Here is a 25,779-nt window from a genome sequence, read left to right as displayed (position 1 = left end):
ACTTTCACAAGATCCCCAGGTGAGTCATATTCACATGAGACTTTGAGAAACACTACCTAGAACTCTTAAAGAAACTAATTTTTTTCAAAGGCTCTTCAAAATGTTTTAATTCAATAGTTATTTTCTTTCAAACTACAAAAGAAGGCATAACTTTTTGTGCAATGATAAGCAAAGTGTAAATGATAGCAGGAAGGATAGTGATCAAAACTATGTTTGCTATTTTACTTGCTCTAGGTACAACATGCAAATACATATTATTAGGATGTAGAATGGAATGTTCAAAGTATTTCAAAAATATAAACCATAATTGATTCTTGAAACAAAAATGTGTTTAGAGACATAAAACTTTTTCCATATAACAATTTTTCTGTAAGTACAAAATGGACATCTATATAATAATTAATGTAAACACTAAAATGAATATGACAATTTCTGCTTTTTTAACTCTGTACCTTCCAGGTTATTATAAAATATTATGAACATTTATGTTTATATATATTTTTCATTTATATTTCTATCTGAATTGTTAGTAGTATCTTTCTTTAAGTTGACAGTTATCACAGACATTGTACTTATTTAAATACCTGTTTTGGAAATTATTTGGGATAAATAACAAAGATAAGCTCTTCTAATGTAAGCTTATGTGAAAGAGGAAAATATACAAAGCACCAAGAGACCAACTTATATTTTCAAAACCAAAGAATTAATCAGCACATAGTTAAGCCATATGTGTGTGGGTGTTGGGGGGCATAAAAATATATAATATATATATTTTGCCAGATGAATATTTCTGTAAAATAGAATTTCCCTTATAGAATCAGACAAGTCTATGAAAAAAACTATTAATATTTTGTAGTTCAACGTATAAGCAAAAGAATCTGAATAATATTAAATATTTATGGAGAGACATTTGCAAATTTGCAAGGTGACAGACTGCTCAAATCTGTCATACCTCTATTGATTAGTTGGTTAGTATTACTTATGCAAAGTCCCAGTAGGAGAACAAACATTTCAAAATTACATTCTCTTGCCATTAAAAATATACATCACAATTATTTGAGATTCTTGACTGTCATAGTCTTTTGGGTATATTTTTCCTGAAAGATACTAATAAGTCCCTGAAGCAGTTCTTATTAATGATGCATTCAATTGAATAAAAAATATTGATTCAGCTTTCTCGACCTAAAACTTAAGTAATATTGCTTACATACGCTATTACGTGTAGTTAAAACCACACACCAGTACCTAGAAAAAAAATACATAAGTTAACAAAATGGAAGTAACATCACTAACAGAGCAGATTTTATAAGACAGTCATGAGATCACTATTAAATCGAAATATAAAATTTTATTAGTTCGAACCAATGTAAGAACATACAAGGTATTATTAAATCAGGAGACACTGGTAAAGAGCAAACGTGAAGTAACTCTTTCTCAGTACTATGAAACACCAGAGTTTATCCTATATCTGAAACTGTATTTTCAATGTGACTTTCTGTACTAAAAACATCATACCAATTCCCCTAGAAAACAAAGGTACTGGATTCAACCATCAATGATCTATATTTTTAACAACTTGTCTATGATACTGGATAACTTAAGTTCAGTACGTCTAAGACTCATAGTATGCTACAGTTTTATATTCATATGTAATAGGATAAAGTCTCTTCATTTATCATTTCTTTTAAGGCCTAAGTCATATTTCTCATTATTCAGAAACATTTCAAGATTTGTAGTGGCAAATGGTAATTTAAATAATGTGAAAATTATGTTTTCTCTGACTTTAAGGAGTTAAAATTTGTTTTCCCTTTTTTTTTTAAAGAAAATTTGAGATAACTGTAGATTTACATGCAGTTGCAAGAAAAAATAATACAGAGAGATTCTGTGTACACTTTACCTAGTTTCCTCCATGGTAGCATTTTGCACAACTACATACAGTACAATATCATAACCAGGATATTGATATTGATAAAATCCACTGATTATACTTAGATTTCCCTTTCCATTTTGTATTTCCTAAAATTTTCATTTATTCTTGCAGTTTATTTACTTGGGCATGGAATATACTAGTACATTACTTCTCCACCCCACCCCCACCTAGGAGTTAGTAATATGGAAAGTTACCGAGTCCTCATAATTCTTACCAAGTGCTATCCACTTGACATGCAGACAGTGTTCTGATGCACTATTGACAGCTAATAACAGTGGCAGTCCAATTGCCTATTGCATATCTTGATAAAACTGGAGCCTATCAGACCTCAGCATACCTAATTCCATATCTCTTATCTGCAAAATGACAAACCATACAGGAAGCCTGACATAGTTACTTGTTCATGATTTCCCCAAGCAATAGGTTGCAGCAACAGCAATTCTTTGGTCTGTCTTGTCATTCACTTAAATATTCACCATCAGTCTTAAATCTCTGGTCCTACTATTTTAGAAAATAACATTCCTACAACTTATGATGGAGAGAAAGTAGATCTCCCCACCCCCACGTTCAGGAGCATATGTTGACCTCCTCTAATTTAAATCATGTTTTTTATAGCTTCAGCTTATTTATCCAGACACTTAAATATTTAAAAATGCAAACTCTAGTTTAAATTACTCTCTGGCAGCCATATAAGCTCAAAGTCAAGAACCTGCGATATTGAGCTTGGCTTCCAAGAAAACAAGCTATGTCAAGGAAGAAACATAAATAAACCCCGACTCACAGTCCCAATGCTAGTCAGATCGAATGAAATGTTGTAGCTGATGCGTAGGTAAGTGAAAACATCCTTTATCAATGGTACTGTTCTGCACTGCTCATGAATACAGAAAAAAATGTATCAAGTAGTTGATATTTTGCTGTCACAAACCTAAATTGTGTGTGGGCATCTATACTCACAATCTAGAAACGTCAGATTTCTAATGGTGGGAAAAATAGCAAAATTAACTAATTTGAGGATCATACTCTTTTATTTTATTAACCATTTTTTGGTGATGTTATAATAAATTGTGAAATAGCAAATGAAAGAGCCAAAAGAAAAATAAGTAACAAAGTAAATAAGTTACAGAGTAAATAAATCAGATTTTGATAATAAAAATTTGGATACACAGAAAATATCAGATCTCTCAACTTATCAAGATTTTTTTCTTAGTATCTCATTACAATGTAACAACTAATAATATGGTTTGTTTTTTAGTGTTTTTTTTTTATTATCACAAATTACTCCCATGTCATTAGCAATGTACAGAGGGCATTTTATGTGATGCTTTAGACTAACCACTTTTCCTATGGTATTTGGCTCTATGATTATTAGTCATAGTATTACTACACTTCCCTGTATCCATTAAGGATCTCAGTGATTAGGCAAGTTCTTGAATTTACTGATATTAGCATCATTTGACTATACTAATTTACTTCAGTAACATAAATAACAAATAATAACATTCTAGAATTCTGAGAAAGATCATAGCTTTAAGGAATTAACCACAATAGGCCCAACCGTTTCACTGAAAATCTTTTGTGATACCATTTACCAGATGTCTATATGTTTAAACTGGCAGCATCAAGGGACATTCAGTCCCTCAGTGGATTGGTTGATGAGCCCTAATCCTTTCACTTGGGATCACTGGAGCCTCATGCAACTAACAGCTGGCCCCTGGCAGTTACACAGGGCAAGTAATAAAAGGAATTGATGTTTTTCTGAAATGGGAAAATCACACACACACACACACACACACACACACACACACACACACTCTCACATTAAATCTGCCAAATAAAGTAATTTATAAACTCTCTTCTAATTCAAAGAAAAGTAACGCTTTAACAGTTCACAAACAGATGTCAGATTATAGAGCTGGATACACTGTTGCTATAGCAAACTGCTTATTTAGTGTTCTAAAGCAGCTACCCTGCATTATATGCTGCAGAGAGGTCTTTATTTCAACCACATTTAACTTTTTACAGGATATAATAATACCCTGCACATTTCACATGGTGCCTGGAGCACTGCTGATTTCTGTTTGCTTCTCTGAAAAAGCACTCAGCGGAAAAGACTGAACTGCGGCCTGTGGGCTGGAATTCATCAGTTCTTTATTTTAGCAATTTGAATCCCCCATTAATGATTTTGCACATTAGCAGCTAATCAAACAGTTTAGATAAGGCTGAAAAGAAATGCTTTGCAATATTCTCACACAAAGGAACTAGAATAGGGAGAAAATAAACTTCTGTGCCATCAATCAAAATTAAGGAAATGCAAAATAAATAATAGCAACTGAAGAGAGAAGTAAAATATAATGTTGTAATTATATAAATTAAGAGGCTGGAGAAAGGACCATAGGTTTTCAAGTGAGAAAATAAGTGGAAATGTACCCTCAACATTAGGAAAGCAAAGACATACCATAATAAAACCAAAGACTTTAAATGGAATATAATTTAATACTATGTTAAAAACACTTACTTCTGAATATATACACATTGAAAAATTCCTATGAGGAAGAAAAAAGGTAGGAAAAGAAACCAGTGTGACTATTTAGTGTCCTGATGGACCTACCACTAGAGATATCTCAAATAGGGATGAAAAGAACAAAGAACTAGGTATAACAGCACTGGGCTCTGTTCCATCAATAAGGCCACTGGGAATGAGTCACTTAACAAAGTGCTTTTTGTTACTCAACAGAGTGAGGCACTTTTTAAAGTCTTCATTTTTTTGGACTAGGGAACAGAGTCAGGGAGTTCAAATGTCTTGATACAGGTCTCAAAGGTAGGAGGTGGTAACCAAGATTCAAACCCAGGTCTCCTGTCTTCAAAAACATGTGGTTTTCTCTTACTAGGATTGACCTCACTGGACTGGAGAATCTCCCCTCCAGTTATCAAATTTAATTTGTAGATGTAGAAGAGATAGGAAGAATAGTCACATAGCCAAGAAGAATCAGAGAAAGCGGCATAAAACTGGAAGAAAATGGCTTGAGTAAAACTGGAAATGGCAATATGAGAGAAAAGGGTAGACTATGGAAACATTCTTTTTGTAGAACTCCTTACAATTTTCTCTCAGATGTGAAGATACTAAGGTACCACTCAGTCATTTTGAGTTCAATTTTCCAGGCCCAATTAATTCTTAAGGTATGAAAGAATTTGCAGATACAGAAGCAGGACCTCAAGCAGATATATCTTAACAGAGACTCCAGAATACTAGGGAGGCAAATCTTGAACTGATTTTTATGAAAGTTAGAAAGCAGATAGATTTCTGAAACAATAGAACCTCACAAGGTTCCATAAAACATTGATGAAGAGGTGGTTTGTGAACAAATTTTTGGAGGGCAAATGGGAGAAGATTTCCAGAAGACCACACCTCTAAGGACAAAACTTGCTAAACCAATCATTCAACTATTCAATTTTATAAACAACATGTATAAAGATGTGAAAAGCAAGCTCATCAAACAGACCTAATACCAGGCTGGAAGGGACAGCTCATTCTCTGGTTAATTAAGAATAAAATAATATCTGTAAATTGAAGCAATGCTAAACCTAATGAGTGAAATGTAATTGGAATAAAATCCTGAATTCAGTGTTTTTAAAGCACTGCATAAGTATAAATTTCCAGTAAAAACTTCAGCACAATTTCATGAAATACATTTGGAGATTCTAGTAGATTACAAATTCAACACAGAGTAACAAGGCAACACAAGATATGACTGCTGAAGAAAAGTGAACAGAACCCTTTTACACTAATAGATATCTAGAATACACATCAAGGAAAGTAATTGCATTGCTGATCAGCTAACACATGAGGTATTGTGGCCACTTCTCAACCAAACACTTTAAAGGACTGAGAAACCAGAGCACCTTCAGATGAAAGTACCATGTCAGTATGAAGACTGGCTGAGGGCCTGGGGGATATTTAGTCTGGAGAAGATAAGACTTTCTTTAAATATGCAAATAATTGACATGAATAAATGGGAGTAAATTCACTTTGCATTTGGCTGTCATGAAGGTGAAGTTACAGGACACAGATGTGAGTTTAACATAATGAAGAACTTTATGACATCTAGATGAGTCCCATAACTGGAAAGTATGTCTCATATCTAGGGCATCTGTTGGCACTGAGAGTTCAAGCTCCAGATGACTATGGAAGATTTTGTTTACAGATGTCCCAGCAGGAAGCTGGAGATGAGCTCTCTGGTGGACATTTGCTATTCTGGGTGCCCAGGGTCTACTGCCCCATTTTGTGCTAATGAAACCTCAGTTTTTCTTTAGTTGACCCAACATTCTGAGCCTCACTCTCAGTCCACTTGCTTTTGATAATGTCAACTCTACTCTCACATTCCAAGGATAGAACAAAAAGTTAGGCTAAGCCAAACAGTAGATTTCAGGGCTTCCCTGGTGGCGCAGTGGTTGAGAGTCCGCCTGCCGATGCAGGGGACACGGGTTCGTGCCCCCGTCCGGGAAGATCCCACGTGCCGCGGAGCGGCTGGGCCCGTGAGCCATGGCCGCTGAGCCTGCGCGTCCGGAGCCTGTGCTCCGCAACGGAAGAGACCACAACAGTGAGAGGCCTGCGTACCGCAAAAAAAAAAAAAGAGTGTATTTCATTCCTCTGCCCACAGTGGCTGGTTTAGGATGCAAGAAATATGACCTAAAGTCAGGTAGAACACTGAGAGTGTTTTAGAACACTGAAAGTCTCCATTTAAGGATCTCCTGTTGACCTATATCAGGGAAATAGACTACCTCTTCTATAATTCTGAAGCTGCAAGTGGGGAGGAAGATCAATCAGGGTCTAAGAATGGAGCCAACCAGGAGAAAATGTGTAAAATAGGTGCTGGTGGTGTCGTTTGAGCTACCATACCCTTAAAGTTTTTATTTATACAAACTAATAAATTTCTTTTCCTAAGCTAGTTTGTGTTGGGTTTTCTCCCTTATTGGTTACGGAAAGAATTCCAAGTGATAAAACTTCCAAAATCCCTTCCAACCCCATGTGAAGAAATGACAAATGGTATAATGGAAACACCTTTTAGCACCTAAAAATTAGGGCTCAAACCCATGATTTACTTAAGAGGGTATGTGATGTGAGGCCTGCACAGTAGAACCTCAGCCATAGCTGAGATAAATAAAAGAAAGGCCAAGAAGCAAGCCTCTGACAATGGTGGTGATTTTGACAGAGACCGAGGAACAGCTGTTACTGAGGCAGGAGCTACCCAGCTCCTGCTGGGAGGCATTTAAAGAGCTCTAGCTGCCATGCCGCCCGAGCACCAGGGCAGACAAGAGGCTCTTTAAAGTTTCATTACACCCTGCTGGTAATAGGCATTTCCTATTTTAGCTAGAAGAAGCCATATTGACAGGGAAGAAAATGGAAATCAAATTGAGAAAGGGAGCTGACAGTCATCTTTCAGGAGGGTAAGTGTTTTATCATCATCATTATTATTATTACTACTATTATTATTATTATTTTGTTGCTATGCTTATTTAGCATGGTTAAGTAGAAAAGTAAGAGTTGACCAAGGCTATCAGGTAGAAATGAAGAGTAATACTACTTATAAAGACAGTTTTTGTGATAATATCAAAAGAGCTTTGAGTACTGAGTATTAATTAGGGATTATTATTAACTCCAAGTACTGTCTGATACTTAAAGAATGATCAACTACAAAAAATTAGGGGATATAGACTACTAAGATTTGATTTAGAACAAGCTCTAGCCTTATGGAACTTATAATTTTGTGAACATGAGAAGTATCAGGATGGGAAAGATTCTGAGGAAAATTAATACAGGATTTCTCATCTTTCTATCCAAACAGTGGTAGCAACAAGAATGCAATTTCCACCCCATTTTTAATTTCCATTGTCTCTCACTAACACATAATAAATTATTCTGGAAAATGCTGTCTTTTTCTTTGTATAATCCTTGGATAGTCAATGAGGAAAAAGAAAAATTATGTACGTTGTCTATTCTATATAATGCAACTTATACATGTAGGAAGGATGGTCATGTATGACCATTCAGTGAGCAGGGTCCACACATCCAAATCTATTTTCCTACAAAATAACTAACAGAGTAATCCACTTCTTATTCCCTTTGTGAATATTAAAGCAGACAGTGTTAAAAGCAGAGATCCGAGTGCCGGAAGAGAACTTCCTCACAACCATAGATTGCAAAGGCTGCTAGAGGCCAACAGGAAATACAAGAGAGGCAGAAGGAAAGAGAGATAACAAATATTCTTACACCTGAAAGATAAAAAAGAAGAAGAAGAAAGAAGAAACAGATTTAATGAGTTAAATCAGCATGACTGCCCTGAAAAAGTCTTGCATTTTTGGCCCTTTGTCAGTGCCATTTATCCGGGTAAACACACTGGGGCTTTGGCAATGGAACTGGAATCTATTTACACATGATACTGGTTATCTAGATGAAAGCAAGAGGCCAGGAAAAAGCAGGTCTTCAGCTAGGATGGCCATATATGTCCCAGAAAATGTTCTTATGTGGCTCTTGTTTCACAGTCTTGTGTCATCTACCCCAAGCTGGCCTTTACAGATCCCTTTTTATTTTTTTCTATTAAACTATTCCAGCCTCTGCTGTTTACTTGGAATGAATATCACATTAAAATGGAAAATTGGACTTCGTCCGATTTAGCTTTAGCCAGCTGAAACAGTATCAATGGGAGAAAATGATGCTGTAATTTTCTCGTCTGGTAAAATGTGGCTAGAAATCCATGCGGAAAATGTAGCAATATTCATTAAAATGAAGAATATGCTACAATGAATAGTAATAGTTTGCTTTTGAAAGCGCTTGTGAAAATATCATTAGATGTTCAATAATGACTAAGATGATGTAACAGAGATGTATAAATAGGGATGCTGAGTTCGATGGCTTTGAACTCTGAATTGATCTCTTCCTCAGATTCCATTTTTGAGTGTGACAACTGGAAAGGACAATTAAACAGTAACAAAGCTATCAATCTATTTTGAAATGCTAATTGAATTCCATCTTCAACTACACAAAGAAAACTACATACATGTGTATGTGACAGAGCAGGCTTAGCCTAAGCTTAATCAGTATCTCTGAAAATGGAGGAAGAAAACAATTGAACTGTGTATGTGGATCCTCAATTTTCCAAATGAAACCCTACAGTTGTACACTTGAAAGGAGAGATTAATTACACTTAATTCATAAGATATTAAAAAATTTACCTTCATATGTAGATTTGTGATAAAACACATGAATAAATGGATACTCATTACTCAGGAGAATTAAGATAACCTGCTAAATTTTGGAATAAGCTTTTAAAAATACAATCATGTAAATGTGCTCGTAATCCTCTAAAAGGCAGTAAGTTTAACAAACTGGGTAAGTGGGCCAACTCTGGAGTCAGATGGAAAGGAACTGAAGCCTGACTCTGCCAGGCTAACTGTGAGGTCTGGGGCAGAACACTTACTTCCTCTTGGTTTCTTCACCTGTAAAACGTGAATGATGATGATAATAACAGTGCCTAAATGTTGTGAGGTAATTTATGTAAACAGAACAGTCACAGGAGCACAGTAAACACTCAATGAATGTTAGACTTTTTTACCAAAACTCCCTATAAGATGATAGTGGAAGATAGAATAAAAGGTTGGAAAGAGAAACCCAGAGGGAAAAGCGGGATATTAGTCTTAGTGTTATTCTTAAGTCTTGTTGCTCTTTAAGTTTTTGGTGCTCATGAAAAATGCAAATTTGAGTAATAAAATTAATCTGTATGGAAATGTGAAGGCCAAGGTACTGACTATTTCTATAATAAGGTGGCCAAGCTGCTCTAACTACAGTCTCCAGAAGGCACTGTTATCATGCCAGGGAGCAGTCTGATGGAAAGGGAGAGTCCAATGGCCTTACTATGGTTCTGTACCCAGTACATGAAAATAATGAAGTGCTTTATTGTAGTCAACTAGTAACTTTCTTCGTTGATCATTGATCATGATGCACTTTTTCTGAAGTCTTGAAATGCCTCAGCCATGTACTGTCTTAACTGCCTTTAATGTTACTTTCCTTAGGAATGTGAAGGTAGCTTCAAGGGGGAGAGAGCAAAATGCTAAGTAGGCAGAATCACAGACTGTTACTGCCTTCTTTCCATAAACTAGTTTGTGAAACTACCTTAATTGTTTTCAAATGCACAAGACTTTCTCTTTTCTATGTGTCACAGTCATATACTAAAAGAACAAATATGTTTTGCTCACAAAAATCAAGTTCAAAGAAAACCTTGATAGTTCTCTCACCATTATTCTTAGTTTAATGAAAAGCAATGCATGCTATTTTTATCTTCATTTACTCCTTCAAGGAAAAATTATTACTTACTTTCCATCCCAGACATGGTTACCTCTGTGGAAAATCACCAGATTATTCGTAGGGTCCAGAGCCATCCCAGAAACCTGGCCTGGTAACAAGTATACTCCAGGCCAATCCAGTGCCTCTTCTACATGGAAATCTAAAAGATAAATCCATACATTTAGTGTAAAAAAGAAAGCTAGTATAACCTCATGAAGATTCACAATGATTATAAGAAGTTCATGCAGTAATGTCACTAGATGCAAAGAAAAAAAATCAAGCCATGCTCTACATAAAATATACCACATGCACATGCCAAGGAGCCTCCTGAGCTATGAATAAAGTAAGTGACTGTGAACTTGTTTGGGGATATGCTCTTTTCCTGTTGATAAGATGCCTCGTAAAACCAGTTTATCCTTAAGCCATTAAGGGGCAAATTTGAGACAGTCTTCTTAACAAGATTCTTACTTTAAATTAGTATCTTTGAAAAATATGGCAACATGGATGGCATCATTTTAATACAAAGCTTTTAAATGTTGTAAATAAATAGTATTCTTAGGCAATAAGCCCGTTTCTGTGTGTTTGTGTGTGTCTGTCTCTCTCATCTAACTTCTGTGTAAATTGTGGATGTTCAGAATACATTAGACCTTATAATAAACCATCATTGATAATACCTTGTACAAGGAACTATGTAAAATACCAATCACATTTCACCTAACTTTAGTGTTCCTATAACAATGGGAATGGAGAGATATTCTTTCACTGCTTATATTTCACTGTTTCCTAACACTAGAAAGGAAAAAATAACAGGAACTCTATGACTGAGTGATTTACAATCACTCTCACTTCTGATCAGAATACACTTATACTTAGAGAATACCTAAGTTCAATTGTTAACCCCTTTTATAAAAATGCTCATGAATAAAGAGGTACCATGTACAGAGTAGTTATGTTAACTGAGGATGTAAAGGTATGAAGATGCTGTGAAATCCTTTGTATCAGTGTCAATATTCTTTCCCTCTGAAACGCTTCAACAGAGATGCTGAGAAGTAAAAAAGCAGCAGTTTGAGTCTCCTTTCTCCTTCCCATACTCTGGAGGATGTGCCAACATGCAGTGAAATCCTCAAAGATAAACATTAAAGACTGGAGGAAGAAAGGGAAACACAGGGCTTGTACAGTCAGCTTCTGAAAGCCTGAGAGGATGCTGGTGTGAGAGTAGACACTTTAAGATAATTCTCTCAACTATACAACAGGAAACAGTAACTTTTCACTCAAGATATTCTTACCTTTGCTCATTTAATTTTTTAAGACAAAAATTAATAACACAGCACAATCAATAGGATGCCTGGAACAGTTGTGTCTACAACCTTTGCTGAAGCATATTCAACAAATATTCCCTAAGTGTATTGTCTATGTAAGGTGTTATGTTAGATTCTGGGGACACAAAGAAATAAAGCATGGTTTTGGTTCTAGAGGGACTCATAGGATAAAATGAAAAAAAAAAACAACCAAAAAACAAACAAACAAAAAACAGAAAGCAAATATTTATGACACAGTACCGTGCAGGAACACAGGAAAGGGCCCATAATCCTTCCTGAGGCTTGGCTGGGAGAGGGTAGGTGTTCTCACTTAAAGTTTATTGAATATAGAAGTAGGCAGAGAATATTTCAGTCAGAAAGATGGAAAGTGAGGATGATTATAATTGCAGAATGTGTTTCAAGATCTTTACGTAACTTGTATGTCTTTAAGGATATCTGTGTATGTCAGGAGCGGGTATGACAGTGACAGGCAGGACTAACAGACCCCAAGATCTAGTTTAGACTGGAAAATATACATTTGTAGAGCACATGAAGGTATGGATTTAACAATGAATTAATGAATGTAGTTTTGAGCTGTGGTGTCTTGATCTATACTGTGATTAATTTTGAGGTATGCTGCAAGTACTTCATTAATAGCAGTAAAGCACAAAGCTTGGGAATAATTTACTTCTGAAATATATTAGAGCACGCGAGAATGTCATTCTCACTCATGTGTGTTTTGCTATGTCTTCCTGAGTTGGGGAGAAGGGGGGCAGAGTAATAACTGGCGTGCCTAAATTTGCACAGCAGTGGATGTAAATGGGGCTGCTAGGATGAATAGCATTCATCATCTATCATGCTTATTATCTATCATAATAGGAGAAAAGGATGCAAATTGTGACTACAGGCGACTAGGAACCACTGAAGGTTTTCAATCATGGGGTGACCTGAAAAAAACTGTGTTTCTGAAAGTGAACTCAGGAAGCAGGGTATAAGTATTATAATTAGAGACGTATGGATGGATTCCCCAAAGAAAATGTTTCAAATTATTTTTAAGTTGCTTGAATCTCAGGTTGTACTTCATTCATTCTCATCTCAGTTACAGCTTGTCTTTTCGGTGGTCATTCTGTACTTATTCAGCAGCTCCTGAAGATTCTGGATGGGCTCCAAGGGAGACTTGAACCTCCTAACAATACAGATATTTAGTCGCTTTCATCAGCTTCTCAGAGCCCAGCACCACTACAACTAGATGGAATTTTGTGAGGGCAAGGATCATGTCTTATTCACTGTTTTGTCACTAAGTCTTGCACAGGGCCTGGCCTACTGTAATGGCCAAAAAAAATGCACTAAATTGAACTCTATGCTCCAGTCTCTACTTGCTTATGTTGTCAACTAGCATTTAAACACCCTTATAATCTTTTAGTTCACTTGTACTACCTCTTTTTACCCCTAGTATTGTGCTGAAGCTACCGTGAAGAGACTAAAAAAAAAAGCTAATTGGCTAATTATTTTCATTAAAGACAATAAACAAATGTCAGGTTTCCTGGAACTTTTCTATTCAGTGGTCCACCAACAGGTACTGGAAGCGAGGTGCTCATGAAGATTCAGAGATATTAATTCTGATAGAAATATGCAATGCAGAGATATTAATTCTGATAGAAATATGCAATGTCCCAAATATCAGTAAATACACTATTCTGGCTTCAAATGGGGATTTCATAAAATATTGGAAATACTGTATAAAGAACCTTAATCTGGCTGTGAATAACCCTAATTATCATTGATCTTAGATTGGTAAGCACTCAAAAAGCACTGCCTAATGGGTTGTTTACCTATTTTGTCACTTATAAGAATCCCTTTTGGTTGGGAATTTTCAAGAAGAAAAAGCAGTGTAAATATCTAGAACATATTTATATACTTTTGGTAAATTTTCAAAACAGCAAAGGTGATATGTGAGGAAATATATAAGAGGGTTAACACTGTAAGAAACTTTGCTGTTTTTGTCAATGCAAAGAACTATTTTGTGCACAGCAAGAACATTCAGAGAAATTATATTAAATTATTTTGAATTTCATTTAAAAATATCATTGTACATTTATTAAGATTACCCAGCCAAGACCTCAAAACTGATATGTGAGGAAATATATAAGAGGGTTAACACTGTAAGAAACTTTGCTGTTTTTGTCAATGCAAAGAACTATTTTGTGCACAGCAAGAACATTCAGAGAAATTATATTAAATTATTTTGAATTTCATTTAAAAATATCATTGTACATTTATTAAGATTACCCAGCCAAGACCTCAAAACTTTCAGGACCTCAAAACCTAGGTCTCTGTGTTAATTACAAATTCTAAAATAGTTAAAGGAAAACTGAGTTCACGTCCTCTTCTGTGAACACTACCTCAGTTAATTAATGTTTTTGCTTCCAGTGTCATCTTTTTCATTATTAGGCAGTTAAAGGCTGTTCTCTTTAAGATTAAATGATCAAGAACAAAGCAGTCATTGAGGACTAGTGCTGTATGGATATGGAATAAATACTGATGTTTTCCCAATCCCTGCCCATCTTTATAAGAGAATCACAGAATGCTAGAACAGGACTGGCTCATCCCAGGTCATTTTCTCTATTCATAAAAAAGGAAATACAGGCTTGGGCAAGACTTCAGTCATCAATAGCAAGGGTGATTATTTCCTAATCCTCAATTACAAATATTTCAAATCCTTATTAAAAATTGTATGACAAAATATATTTGGGTTCTAACTTAAACTTAACATTTTCAATCATGGAAAAGTTAAAAATTTGAGTTCAGATTCCTCTTAGTTTTTATCTAAGAAGTAATTCAGGGTATGACTAATGTTGTAGATTTACAGTTTTAATTTGAAAATTAAATACAAATTTCTTACATGTGACCTTGGGCAAGCCAACTCCAAGTGTCAGCTGCTCTAAATTCACATGTCAAACGATAGGATTATTTCAGAAGAATCTTTGTATTCATTATAAATAAAGGTAATTGTGCAGCCTCATATTCCACCATATATTTAGAAAAAAAGTTACTACTTTCAAAAAAAAATTAAACATTACTATTAAAATTGTATCAATAAATCACTAAGAGGATTAATGAATTACACCTTTCCAGGAAAGATTAATGTTAGTAATCAATGCTGCTTTCATATGAAATTATTAATAAGCATTTAACAGGGCATATTCATTTATCTGTGTACATAAGGACTAACAGACAAAGTTGAGAAAAAACATAATTTCAAACCTAGGACTATGACTTAACTTCACCATAACAAGGCTCTTCATATTTAATCTTAAGGAAAAGACCCCAGTGAAATCAGTAGAAGATTTCAACAACAAGAACAAAATAAAGTGGTTGCTCTTTCTATACTTGCAAATTCTCATTTAGTGAGGAAAAGATGCCTTATTTTGGTCAGGGATTGTTATTCATCAGAAGTGCCAACAATAACTATAATTAACTGAAACTATAGGAGAAATATTTATACTCAAGTGAGAAAGAAAACAGGAATAATTATAAGGTCTTATTTAGTGGGAGTGAAGTGAGGAAGAGAATTAAGACATAACTAGGGGCTCAGAAGTATTAGCAGAGTTCCTTTTCTTTTAAAAATTGAACTGCAAACGAATCCTCACCTTAGTCAAATTGTTTGGATATTGATTGAGAAAGTATGACCAAAGGCAATCTACACCTAGAGTTATTACAGTTGTAGATAAGATGATGGGATGATTGGAAAAAAACAGCATATCTATCTTATCTATTATTTTATTTTATTGTGAGAGGCAGAGTAATAAAGTGATTAAAAACCAAGACTTGGAGCAAACCTGCCTGGCTTTGAATGTTGGTTTATTGAGCTGTGGCACTTTGGATCCATGGCATGACCTTTCTATGTCTCAGTTTCTTCCTCTATAAATGGGTTTATAAATAGGGTTGTTATGAGAATTAAATGAGTTAATGCATCTAAAACACTTAGCCTGGCTCATAGTAAGGGCTATGTGTGGGTTTGTTTTCACTATTCTCTCCTCCAGAGATGAAAATTCAGCCTACTGAATGCTTTATTTTACCCTGGGAATGCTATAAGACTTGAACCTAGGGGTCAGCATATGACTGAAATATGTTAAAAGTAATGGACTCTGAGTCAAGAAAAAGTTGTCCATAGAAATTAAGTAAAATGTAAATGTATCATAACAATATTTAAAGATTCTGTGCATTCTCTTAGCTGATGGGAAGCATCACACAAATGCAGATGTATTTTCTGATGTCCAAGGGTGTGTAACAAATGTTGAATCAGGCTTCCATATGCTAGCAAATAGTAGTCCAATCAGATCTGACAGCAAGAGAATAGCTGTCTGCAGTTTTAAATTTATTTTTCAATGAATCTAGTTTCCAGAAGGCAACTAGAATAAAGACTATGATTTCCTTTCTACTCTATTAATGCTGTCTCAATATAGATGTCAAACTAATGGTAGAAACCAAACTGTTAAGTGTAAAAAGGAGTGCATTTGCCTCTCAATTTGCCAGGTTGCATATTTTCACACTGTACATCATATATTACAGGAAAACATCAAGGCAGATCAATGTAAGTGATCAGCGATTTGAAGAGCCGCAAACTCCCATTATGGTAGAACACTGCCAAGTCATTTTCTCAATTTATCAACTCAGAGTGCCAATTTTTGCAGCTTTCCTACACATTGCAAGAAAATTCTCTCATGGATGCTACTTAAGCTAAAATAATTAATATTTAATAAATAATTAAAATAATTAATAAATAATAAAACAACTACTTTGGTGTTTAAATTTTTGAAATCTTAGTCCAACTTGACATTAATGGTAGCAATTATAATCATAATTATTGTTAACATATAGCACTTATTAAGTGCTTTTCTTTAACTAAAGTTAGATATTAGATAGTGTTATGGTAAACAGTGAAAGAAAATTGAAAAGGCTTTTAGAAATAGCTTACCTAAATATGAGTTTTGTTATTTTGCATTTAATTTAAAAAAATCTTGAATCAGAGCAGTGAAGTAACACTAAAATAAGTCATTTCAGAAAGGAAATACATGCACATCTTCTTCCTGTAACTAGAATTTGTGCTCTGTTTCTGTAACTCATTGCTTTATTTATTTCAGTGACATTCACCCACATACTTAAAATGAAAGGAAACTTTCTGAACCAGATCCTGGAGAAACATTTTTTTCCTGGTAACTGCCATTCTGACTACCTTGGAAGGTATAAGGAGATTTGGCCAGTAAGTGTATTTTGAGTATTTTAAGCATTTCTTTCTTAGAAAAACTACTAAGTAGGTTTTAGGAATACAATTCCTTAAGTCAAACTGTGATTTTTACATTGACATTTATGATGCCTATAAATGACCATGATATTATTTCACATCAAAGAGTAATAAAGGCAAGTCACAGATAACTAGAAACTAAATTTTTAGTGGTGAGCACACTGTAGGGTATACAGAAATAAAAATATACTGTTGTACACATGAAACACATATAATGTTATAAACCAATGTTACTTCAATAAAAAAAAAAGACAAGTCATGGAATAAAGCAGGATGCAACTCTAACACTTCATGCTTGAATAGAATTGTATTCTCACCAAAGAGGCCCCTTTCCCTTTTATATTTGTGTTGTTCGGGTTACAATTTGCTGTCCTTAATATAGACGTTCAGACAGACACTCCAGTCTTTCTATGAAACGGATAGGGGCATGATAAACTGCAGATTTCTAGACATCATACTCAGAGATGTCAATTCAGTTGGTCTTCAGTAGGATTCAGGAGTCTAGATTTTTCATAATCACCCTAGGTGATTCTGATGCAAGAGGGTCCAGGGACCACCTCTTGAGAAACACAGTTTTATTAGGTAAATTTAGAAGGAGTTAGAGCAGGGCTGACCCTGTTTAAATATGAAGAGGTAAAAATCTGGGTTCCATTTAACATCTCATAGAGACTATTAGGCCAGTCCTAATGCACAATGCTTGAAACTCCTGTGTTAGCAAAAGGCACTGCATCCTAATTTTTTTCAATTATAAATAAAAATCAGTTGGGTGTTGAATAATTTATGGCTTCCTGCAAAGCTGTATTTGAAAACATCAAGCTGGCAGCCTGTGCCATTCCAGCCCACGCATGGACAGCTGCCATGCATGCATATCCGTTACTTTTTTGGGGATTATCTCCACATGCTGTATTATCTGGCTTTCCACATTAGCAAGTAACATGAAACACAATCAATATCACAGAAGCCACAACACAATTAAAGACAAAGGTGAGGCATCCATAGCTTGTTGGTACAGAAACCTGAAGGGAATAAGGTATTGTCCTCTAATTACAGAAGCCAATCCTGGTTAGAAGTAAAGATAAATCTGATAGTTACTGACTTGCTGGAGGTCCCTTCAGATATAACTACTCAACTTTCCAATTAAGATAGTAATTGATAATGGAACTTAAGAAATCAAGGTCATAAAAATGGTTACATTTTACAAGTCAATTGGATGAGAATGCTGGAAGTGTAAGATTCCTCTGAGAGGACTTTAATTACCTTAAAGGAAGGTAGTGTATAAGCATTTCATACACCGGGACTTTACATATCAGGTTTGAATTTTCAGTTTATTCCCATTGAACTAAATGGAGAATGTTGATTTTGTAAGAATCTGTTACCCTGAATTTCATATGCCACCCTCCCCAATATGATCCAAAGCTTTTGGGTCTTAGTAATTCTGGCTCATCAACTGAACAGAAATTGAATTTACGTATTGATAGTACTGGACCAAAACAAAAAGAAAAACTCCTCAAACAAAGGTGATATCTGACAACCCAAATCTGAGTCATGTTTTTTCTAATGATAAATCCTTTTCATTGATGAGCTTTCTCACCCATTTATTTTTATTCCCTTCAGATTTTGCTTATGTAGATTGTAGCATTTCACATTTTATTCTTTAAAAGCAGCCCTAAACGCACCTCCTGTGTGTTCTGGTTCCCAGGTGCCTTCACCGGGTAGCGGCTGCTGTAATGACAAAACTCTGCTCTCTGCTGGCCTCAAAGTAGATGCTAGTCTGTGGAATTTGTGAATTCTGTCTCTGACAAGAAGAGCATTGTCCCTCTCATGTTCTGCACTCTCTCTGGCATCAGACTGACCAAGATCCTTCTTTTGGACTACGTTTGCAATCTCAGCTACCAGGTCTGACTCTGATTCTGCCTTTTCTGTAGGATTATATTTATGCACATGAACAACATCTTCCCTTTCTCCTAGCAGCTTGGAAAGTAGTGAATAGAAATCACCTGTGAAAAAAAGAGAAGAGATAAGGGGTGGAGAGTTGATAAGATTGCAAAATTTACAAAATTTTGTGCCTTAAATAATATCACCTCCTGATTCCTCATAATAAGTGAGAGGGAAGGTTGCTCTCAGATGTTCAAGCATGAGGAGAAAAAGATGATTTTCCAGAACAATGAAAAAATAATATGCTTCACATTTCATTTTACAAACCACCCATTTCCTTCTGTTATCTCAGGAGCCAACGACACTAAATAACCTCTATTAGCATAATAGTAGAAACAAAATAATGCGTATGTGACTGCAGGGCATGTTTTAATAAATGGTTTTCACAAGGTTAGTTTGGATTGATTTGGAAGTCAGAGTTCATCAGCTTTCTAAAATAAAATATTATCAACAGCTACAACAGAAAACAGCTATCTTCACAGGCAAACCCTTTGAAGTTGTCTTCTAAAAGCCTATTAAAGTGTAATCCACAAAAAATTAAATGTAGGGCTTCCCTGGTGGCGCAGTGGTTGAGAGTCCGCCTGCCAATGCAGGGGACGCGGGTTTGTGCCCTGGTCCGGGAAGATCCCACATGCCGCGGAGCGGCTGGGCCCGTGAGCCAGGGCCGCTGAGCCTGCGCGTCCGGAGCCTGTGCTCCGCAACGGGAGAGGCCACAACAGTGAAAGGCCTGCGTACAGAAAAAAAAAAAAAAAAAAAAAAAAAAAAATTAAATGTATATTTTTGAGCAGGTGTTATAAAACACAAAAAAATCTAACATCCACTTGGCAACTGGAAAACCAGTTTTATTATTTTGTTAACTGTGTTACTGTAAGTAGCTCCAGTTGTTTATTTTAAATAAGAAACAAATAAAAATTCCAGAAAAGTAGTTGTGTGAGAAAAGAATATTTTTAAAACAGTTTCGAGCAAAAGAGATTTTAACAAACTAGTATCATTGGAATGATACATCACTGAAATGTATTTCATGTCTTCCTGTACTAAGAAGTAAACTTGGACATGATAATATAATTCCATGAAAACAAACTATTTATAAAATATTACAACAGATACAAAATATGACTATGGAAGGCTCATGAAGCATTTTAATCCTCATCAGTTACATCTATGGCTTCAAATCCATTCACATCAACTGTGTGAATGGGAAACATGTATATTCTCTATGGAATCATAAATCTGCTATTCCAACCCAAACCCAAGGGAAACCCACAGTTCTTCCTTTTCTCACTCTATACTAAGTGCTGCTAATGAAACTTATGATTGTGGAGTCCTTTTGCTTAAGTTTTAATTACACTTATAGCATGATCAGATAACATTTATAAAACCTTTTTTATGACCATTAGGAAATAAAAATAATAACTGGTTTAGCCAGGATACATTCCACTAAAGAATATGTTATTAAAATATTGGTGCAAGGGGATATGAAGTCTTTCCAAAATGATGCTGAGATCCTGTCATGTTTATAAATAATCTTGGTTTAATGATTCAAAGTAGGTTTTCAATTCTTGCCCATGAAAGCAGCTTATCCTAGGTGAGATCTTCAATCAGAAAATAATTACCAAGTATTAGGGCCAATATCAGTAAAATGAACAAAGCAAATTACAATGCAACCAATTCTGGTAGGCCACAGTGGCATTCTGCCTTACAGAAGAGAAATTAACCCATTACTGTGTAATTCTCCTACCCCACACACTAAATATAAATAGCTTAATATGCTGTTGTGCGATGAAACATTTTATATAGAAGATGAAAACAAGATGACTTCAGGAACAGAAAAAGAACACAATTTTAAAACCTGAATCCATGACATTAGGCTAATGTTGATGGAGGAACACAGGCTTAGAACTATGCATAGTTATTGAGGTTTGTCAGTAAAAATCTAAAAGCTGTGATAAAATACCAAATACAGAGTACTTGGTTCCTTTGAAATGATCATTTACAATGATCACTGGGTTAGGAAAACAAAAATTTAGCAACGTAAGAGGCTTGGCTTCACACAAATGCACTGGCCTTGTGAGAACATAGCTTCAGAGCAGCATCTCACTTCTAGAGGTTACATGCAGGAGCCCACTAGATGGCTATCTCTTACATTCTTATACACAAACCAGAAAGGTTTCTTTTTTTTTCTCTTCTGGTGTATGGAATATATGAAATCCCAAAACGTTAACCGTCTTTCTTAGTCATATTAAGATCCTGATTGAGGAAATCTACCTAACCTTGAGTACAATGGATGGAATAGAATATAAACAGAGGAAGTTGGGTGGTCTCTACCCCAGTTTCATTTCTCAATATTCTCTTTTTCTTTTCAGCTTATATTATAGCCATATTGGACTTTTACTTCCTTGAATGTCAACTCTAAGAAGATGTTGTTTCTTCTTCCTGGAACATTCTCTCCCTAGTAATCAACTAGTTCCTCAACCTTCAGATGCTACTTAGGCGTCACTCACATCCAAGAAGGCTGCCTTGACAACTGCTGCTATGTGCACCTACAGCTCTCTGCTCTTTCCTTGTATTGTTATTACCCAATGTCTGGTCTGCATTTCACACTAGTGTTTGGATCCAACCCCTGACACTTAATAGCTATTCTCTGCCTTTAAGCAAGTTACTTAACCTTTTAAAATAGATAATGACAACTACCCTTAAAAATTGTTTTGTGGATTTAAAGAAGATAGTTAATGTAAAATGCCCAGTCCAGTGTATTTCATAAAGTAGATATCACTAAACTATAGCTATTATAATTACTAACGACAAAGATATAAACTCTAGTTGCAACATGCATCTGATTCAATCTATTGTTTACCTAAAATTTAAAAAAATCAGTTTCTGTTTCGTATTGAAGTATTGGGATTTTCATAATGGAAAAAAGCCACCTTTAAGATTAAGGTGGAGCCACCTCTATTTTCTCAACAAGTCATTACAGCCACCTTTGTGATTTGCTTCCTGATTTTGCCAAAGAAGGTTGTACCTGCACTTCTGCACTTTCTCTCTTTTTTTTTTATCAGTCTATTTTTGGAGAAAGAACTATCCCTACCCCAGTGTTCTGGATGCCAGCCCTCCCTGAGCCTTCTAAAGCCTTTCCCATCTCCTTTTTCTTTCCTTTTCTAATACAATTACTCTGCCAAACATTTGACTCAGGCTATAAACACACTCACTTTGGGCTTATCTTGAGTGGTCACGGAGGTGAGAAGAGACCCTCCTCTGACACAGTATGTCTTTCAAGCTTTTTCATTTTCCCTCTTTCTTTAACAAGTTCCAGCACCATCTACAAGAGCTTTCTATGATAATGGAAATAGTCTATACCTGTGCTGCCAATGATAGCTCCTAGGCACATGGGACTATTGAGTATTTGTAACGTGGCCAGTAAGACTGAGAAGCTTAACTTTTAAGTTTACTTACTTTTAATTCATTTGTATTCAAAGTTAAATAGCCACATGCGGTTAGTATCTACCATACTGGACAGTGCGGGGTTATGTGCTGCTTCATCCTTCCTCATATCCTCTTTCTTCCTAAATCGAAGGCATTTGCTTCCACTCCCTACTTCACTCCTGTATGGCTTCTGCATGTGTTGCTCAAGAGCTCCTAGTTGACAAAGCCAATAGACTCTTCATCCCGACCTACTGGTGGCATGTAGCACTTTTATAGTTCCTTCAGAACCCCTCTCCTTACAATATTGTTCTTTCCAGATCTTCACCTGTCATCTTGGCTTCCTCTTATTCTGCCCAACATATGGAATGTTCCTGTTTTCTGAGGTCTATCCCTGGCATACTTTTATTGTCCCTGGCTAAGGCTTCTTCCTACTAAGTGATCTCAGCCACTCACAAAGCTTAAGCTGCTACATTCAGACAAGTGACTCCAAAATCTGGAGATTTCCAAGAACCTAGTGGTATATAAAACTGCCATCTGGAAATTTCCACTTGGATTGAATGTCTATTTCAATGGGGTTTTGAACTCAACGTGTCTAAACCTGGGCTCTTAATCTTCTCCCCATACTTTTTTTTTTTTTTTTTTTTGTATAGTATCTCTCTCAGCGATGAAACCATGTTTTGGGACCATCAATCCAGAAAACTAGATTCATTTTTCTCTCACCAGTGAATCACAAAGTCATTTGATTCATAGATGCCGATTTGTCAACATCACCTTTTCCCTCCCTCCCACCAGTACTCACCTGAGATTCTTATCACCCCATAATTGTCGTGCTGAAGGACTACCCCTTCGTCTTCAGAACAGACCCTCACCCCTGCCTTCGATGGAAAAGTCTGTCTGGAATGGTATTAAAGCTGCTCGACCTTTGTGCAACTGACTTGTGATTGAGGGTAACCTACGTCCCCTAGATACTTCCCAGTTATGACCCCTTTTCCTCAGCTCAGTTAACCTATGTGTTTCGGGGTAGTATTCTCTAATTCTATTCTGGGTCCTGCTGCTAAGCAGACCATATAATTGAATTACCAAACTGGGACACATTTGAGAAAGGAAAGGGGTGTTGTTAATATTTATACTAGGCATAAACTGGTACAATCCTGGAAAAACTGGGAGGTATAATTACCCTACTTATTCTCGACAGAGATAACATATAAAGAAGTACTTTATAAACTACAAATGACAATAATAGTAATAGCAGCTAGTACTTTTTGAGAGCTCAGCATGACCAAGTCACTTCACTGAGTGCTTTATACGACAGAACACATTTAACTTCCGTGGAATACTTACTGTTCTCATTTTAGATGAGGAATCTAATGGCACAGTACTAAGGTGCACAGCTGGTAGCATGTTGCACTTGGATTTGAAGGAGACAGCCTGACCGAGGGATCCACCTTCTAAGTATCACTATACTGGATCCAGCTTCCCTTATCTTCTCTGTACTGGCTGTATCTCTTTCCTATGAATTCACCTCAGACCTGTCAATCTTAGTATATTAATTTTTTTTTTCTTTTTAAAGTAACAGTCTACTGAGCTCAGGTGCCAGGTTTATGATTTAACTGAACAACTTTCTTTTTTTTTTGTCCTATCCTGGCTTGTCTTCTTTTTATTATAAGACTCTAATAAATTAATCAATACATACATATACAATGTATATGCAAAAAACTGGCCTCAAGAATAATGACTGGTTTCTTTTAGGCTTGAAAAAGTAGAAAAGTTTTCTATTTTCTATTCTCTTTAATAGTTTTCACTTACCACTGGCAATATACCTTACATGTATGATAAAATTCTCTAAGATGGTCTAAAAAAACTTTTTTTGTACATTAAAATTATCTGAGAAGGGACAAATGGCAAGGTATAAATGTGATTTTATATAAAAATAACCCCCTCTCATTTCTTATATATTGTCATATTTCCAGTGATTAGTGCTGTTCCTATTATAGCAGATACTCAATATATGATTCTGGAATGAATACTGTGTTATAAATGGCTTCTGCATTAGTAAAGATAAAAATTTTTCCTTGATGATTTTAGGCTGCAGTGAGTTCCATTTCTTTCTTTTCCTCACTTCAAACTTTGATTCTTATCTTAAGAAATGCAGAAACGCTCTAGGTCTTTAAGTTATTTGGCCAAGTGGGTTTGGTATTTGGGAAATACTAGTGAAGTAGCAGCTAATGTGTCAGGAAAAGGAACACAGCCTAACGCAAGAGAGTCTAAAACACTACCAACTAAACTCCAAGTTTGTTAGCTGTGTGCTTGTTAGCTATTTCATGGCTCAATGTACATTTTTCTATTTAGTTGGGATCACTCAGTATTCCCTCCCACCAGCATGGAAATTTCTCTGGTTTACTTTCAGGAATATGGTAAGATCAAACTAAACAAGATGGAAACATACCTTGAAAAAGTGCCCCATGCTTTTTTCTTTGAATAAAATGCTTTAAGATTATTGGATTAAAAAATAAGTACCCCTACTTTTAGACAGCGTAAAATCTTAATTGTGGTAGGCATTTTTATGTTTAAAGTGATCAAGAGCCTCTTGGTAATCTTTCAGAATATAAACCGCCATTTCCCACACAAATCACTAGTACTTCATTACCTAAAACAAATAGCTTTTGTTACTGCTTATTGCTCTGTGATTTCTATGGTACATGGAGAGTAAATAGGATATTCATTAGTAGTTTAACCACTGACAAAATACGCCAAGTAACCAAGCTAATGAGATCACAGTCATGCAACAACAACTGATTAATAAGGGGGATACGACCAATGAAAAGATAAAAGCATTTCTTTTTAGATTTTCGTATTTTAGTTTATGAGTCAGTCATAGCTGACACTTCGCCTTCTGGTTAAAGTTGATTTGGCTTACCGACTGTTTACTTATTACTAACCCACAACATTTATCCTACTAGCCTTGGGGAAATAAAACACATGATCATGATGACCGGCTTAAGGATCATACTTTATTGCTTTTTCCTCCTATAGGACTCATCTGATTGCGAAACAATCAGAAATAGGCCTTTTAACTCTTTTCTTTTTTTAAGAAAATGAGACAAATGTGAAAAAGGAGAAGTTAGGAGGTGATGACTTTTGCAACTGCCATACACACTGATCTATATCAGAAAGGCCAACCATGCGATAAATGATCATTCATATCTGCCTATTCTGTTATTAGGAAACCAATTCAAAAGAGCATCCACTCAGCTTTCCAGAGCCTTGGGGGATATTTAGAGTTGTGTTTGATAGATGAGTTCAATAAATAAAGACTTGTGAGCTGCTCATAAATCATAACTGAATGGAAATACAAACAAGACTTGTATCTTCTTTAAAACAGCAAAGTGGTATTGAGAATGCTTGGAATAAGCTAAGAAGATGCTACTAAAATCATTTGGAATTTATTAGGGGATGAAGGGAGTGTCCTATTTTGAACAACAAAGGAATATAAATTTTAACTACTAAGCCCAGCCTGTGTTTCGCTCTTCTCATAAATGGTTTTATCAACTGT

General features: G+C 35.5%; 1 protein-coding gene across 15 annotated transcripts in view; it reads right to left on the bottom strand.

Annotated features, from left to right (window-relative positions):
- PAM (peptidylglycine alpha-amidating monooxygenase) overlaps window positions 1-25,779 on the bottom strand; it is a 280,621-nt gene that overhangs the window by 23,427 nt on the left and 231,415 nt on the right. For 10 of the 15 annotated variants that reach the window (XM_089908396.1, XM_089908402.1, XM_022592065.3 and 7 more), the window contains 2 exons: window positions 18,548-18,868; window positions 10,299-10,428 (listed from right to left, as the gene is read on the bottom strand). In XM_089908396.1, the coding sequence (XP_089764522.1) occupies window positions 10,299-10,428; window positions 18,548-18,868 (451 nt within the window). Of the gene's footprint in view, window positions 1-10,298; window positions 10,429-11,827; window positions 11,897-18,547; window positions 18,869-25,779 lie in introns of all 15 variants that reach the window. The other 5 variants (XM_030759658.2, XM_030759659.2, XM_022592094.3 and 2 more) reach the window with 2 other exon arrangements.

Source organism: Delphinapterus leucas, chromosome 3 (assembly GCF_059928025.1).
Source record: "Delphinapterus leucas isolate spDelLeu-1000000601 "Yukka" chromosome 3, BTC_Dleu_Yukka2, whole genome shotgun sequence".
NCBI classification, from domain to species: Eukaryota; Metazoa; Chordata; class Mammalia; order Artiodactyla; family Monodontidae; genus Delphinapterus; species Delphinapterus leucas.
This window is presented reverse-complemented; position numbering and strand designations above follow the sequence as displayed.